Here is a 3651-nt window from a genome sequence, read left to right as displayed (position 1 = left end):
TGTCTTTTAAAGAAATAAATAAATTAAAAACTCCTCTGAGAAGACTATTTTTTTACCGTATCAAAGATGGCGTCGGTGAAAGAGAAAGCGCAATGTGTTCTGTGGTACGCAGAGCTAAAATCACCAATTCTGGTGTGTCGAAGGTTCACCAAAGAGTTCAAAAAGCCGGCACCGACTGAGAGTGCAATCCGAAAGTGGCATGCTAAGTTCTTGGAGACAGGAAGCGTCCTGGACCGTCCTCGAAGTGGGAGGCCGCCAACATCGCCTGCAACAGTGAGCAGGGTAAGGGAAAGCATCATCAACAGCCCACAGAAGTCGATTCCTAGACGGTCCATGGAACTCGGAATTCCACAGACAACCGTGTTTAAGATAGCCAAGAAGACGATCAAGGTCAAAGGTTACAAAATCAAGATAGTCCAGGATCTGCATGATGAAGATTCGGACATCCGGTTCAACTTCTGTGACGCCATGGCGACGTTCTCCTTTCAGCCATCATGTTCTCAGATAAGGCAACCTTCCATGTCTCCGGGAAGGTTAACCGACACAACTGTCGCGTTTGGGGCACGGAAAACCCAAAGGAATTTGAGACACATGAGAGAGATAGCCCTAAAGTGAACGTTTGGTGCGCTGTGTCCTATGATCATGTGATTGGACCGTTCTTTTTTGAAGAGGAAACCGTGAATGGAGATTCGTACCTGGATATGTTGCAGAAATACCTCATTCCGGAACTGGAGGCACGTGGAATCCAGACCGACATCGTGTTCCAACAGGACGGGCACCCCCTCACTATGCAATCAAGGTGAGACAGTTCCTTGACGAGAAATTCCCTAACTGATGGATTGGCCGCGGTGGCCCGACCGCTTGGCCGCCAAGATCACCCGACCTTACCCCCTGCGACTTCTGGCTTTGGGGTCATGTAAAAACGGAAGTTTATGCAAAGAAACCAAGTGGTTTGGAGAACTTAAAGGACAAAATCAGGGAGTCTGTGGCTGGCATTTCGAATCAAACACGGCGGAACGCTGTGAGTGGATTCCAGCGCCGCCTACGCGAATGTGTGGACGTAAATGGCGCCCAGTTGGAGGGTGGCGGTGAACGAACTGAGCTGGTGCAGATTACAGGTAAAAATTTAGTCCTTCCGCTACCGTTTGCACTTTATTTGATTTCAATATGAGCATTTTTATGTAAATTATAAGTGAATTAAATCCGTCCAGACTTTATGGAAACCCTCTCTCTCTCTCTCTCTCTCTCTCTCTCTCTCTCTATATATATATATATATATATATATATATATATATATATATATATATATATATAGGATAAATCAAAAAGTAAGGTGAAATTGCCTGTCAAACCCATAGTATTGTGTGTAGCTAATTAATTCTTTTCCATGTTACAGGTAATATGGTAATAGAAGTGTGACGGTTTGTACAACATTCTATGTCCACCCGTCTGGTGCTGAGAGCAACTCAAAGATGGCGCAACGACTGGAACATTACACCAAGGAGAAGTGCGCGGAGTCATTCGTTTTTTCTGGGCCAAGGAAACAAAACCATGTGATATTCATCGAGATTTGGTGCAGGTCTACGGAGATAGTGTTATGTCGCTGAAACAAGTGTACGTGTGGTGTAACGCATTTGCAGGTGGTAGGAGTACTGTCACAGATGATGGCAGAAGTGGCAGACCATCAACGTCCATCACCGACACGAATGTGGCTATCGTCGATGCCATGATTCGTGAAGACAGAAGAGTGCGGTTGGAGGACATTGCCAATGAATTAAATATCTCTTATGGTTCCGTAAGCGGTATAGTCCATGACCAACTGGGCTTCACAAAAGTGTGTGTGCGCTGGGTACCCAAGCTTTTGAGTAACGAACATAAAAACCAGCGAATGGGCATTTCCCTGAGCCACCTCACACGTTATGCCGACGAAGGAAATTCATTTCTTCATCGCATCATAACGGGCGATAAAACTCCGATACCTCTATGGACACCTGAATCCAAACGTCAGAGCATGACATGGAAACATCCATTGTCACCATAGGCCAAGAAATGCAAGACAATAGCATCTGCCCAGAAAACAATGGCTACTGTCTTTTGGGACCGTCTCGGTGTTATTCATGTTGAATTTCTGGAAAGAGTACGACCATTAATGCAGACACCTACTGCCAAACCCTGGACAGGCTGAAAGCAGCCATACGGCAGAAACGGCGGGGGCACTCCGAGAGGGCGTGTTGTTACTGCATGATAACGCACGTCCATATACAGCCGAACGGACCCGTACACACCTCCGCGGGTTCAAGTGGGAAATTCTCGATCACCCTCCGTATAGCCCTGATTTAGTCCCGTCGGATTACCATTTGTTCGGCCCCCTGAAACAACATCTCCGTGGGCAGCGTTTCCAGACACTGACAGAGGCACAACAGGCTACACGTACCTGGTTAGGAAATCTGGAACAACATTTCTTTGAACAGGGCATAGATGATTTGGTGCCACGTTGGAATAAATGTTTAGACAACTACGGTTCCTTCTTCGAATAATAGTGTGATACCATACTTCAAACATAGTAAAGCTTCATCGACGTATCTCTGTACGCTTTTCTGTAAATCAACAATTCACCTTACTTTTTGATTCAGCCTTATATATATATATATATATATATATATATATATATATATATACGCTGTTTGCTAATTTATTTCATTATCATTCCTGGCAGCATCATTTAGTTGTGTACATGATTACAATTAAAACACTTCATTAAAATAATGAATATAAATAGGAGCTGGTCTTCAAAATTAGTTCATAAAAATAATCTGAAAATCTCGTAAAATTCAAGCCCGTTTTTGGCATAATCGCGAGTCTCCACTGTGGCAACACTGATTCATGATGTCACACAATACCTAAAAATGAATATTTAAAATCAAGAAAGCAAGGGCATAAAACACCTGTAGCTTGCTTTCTCCAAAAAAACAAAATACTACTACGAGAAAAAAGTGATATTTCTACATTTTTTATTCTCTTCTTTTTTTTAATTGCTAGCCGAAGGCTAGCTCCCTTGCGAGGGTTACGCCCTCTATCCGGGGTGAGTGCTGAAAGTATTGGGGTAGTAAGGAGATTGGAGCTGGTCTATGGGATGTAGGAGAACTGGAATATCATGTATTTAAATAACACTTTATTATATTTCAACTTTATTTCATTTTATTATAGTATCCATCAGACATTATGATCTTGTGATCATAATCATAAGGGCAGGAAAAGATGATGGTGAGGTGCACTTCACAGGACAAACACAAACAATTTGTTAAAAAGACGAATGCTGGTTATCTTCTTGTCCAGGGGTTACTCTGGACAGTGATGAAGACATGTGAAGCCCTGTTAGTATAATGGATTTACAGTGCAGTAAATGTGGGTGAAACATGATGGGGAAGATGATCGGAAGAATAGGCAGATGCGATAACATGGTCGGGGTGATCAGGTGGAAGAGTTTTGAGATAAAGGGAGAAGAGGAGAAATAAAGGACAGGTGATGAAATTATAACCCAGATCGTAGTTGCGATCGATATCCATCGTGTCCACAAGTAGAGGGTGCCGTTGCTGAAAGCGGGTAGTTATGAACCTGAGCCTTAATTTTTCGATGTGATGAAGTAGGGTA

The 3651-nt window shown here is 43.2% G+C and overlaps 1 protein-coding gene across 1 annotated transcript; it reads left to right on the top strand.

Annotated features, from left to right (window-relative positions):
* The first annotated feature begins 1597 nt into the window (after positions 1-1597).
* LOC145669787 (protein GVQW3-like) lies at positions 1598-2041 on the top strand. Its single transcript, XM_081738128.1, has one exon. It carries the CDS (start codon positions 1598-1600, stop codon positions 2039-2041), a length of 444 nt encoding a protein of 147 aa, XP_081594254.1.
* The last annotated feature ends 1610 nt before the right edge of the window (positions 2042-3651 follow it).

Source organism: Thermobia domestica, chromosome 14 (genome assembly GCF_964235325.1).
Source record: "Thermobia domestica chromosome 14, izTheDome1.hap1.1, whole genome shotgun sequence".
Lineage (NCBI taxonomy): Eukaryota > Metazoa > Arthropoda > Insecta > Zygentoma > Lepismatidae > Thermobia > Thermobia domestica.
Note: the sequence above shows the minus strand (reverse complement) of the source record. Positions and strands in the feature narration are given on the sequence as shown.

Bases quoted from the DNA above. Each gene is read 5' to 3' on its own strand.
- LOC145669787 (XM_081738128.1), top strand. From the start codon at position 1,598: ATGTCGCTGAAACAAGTGTACGTGTGGTGTAACGCATTTGCAGGTGGT.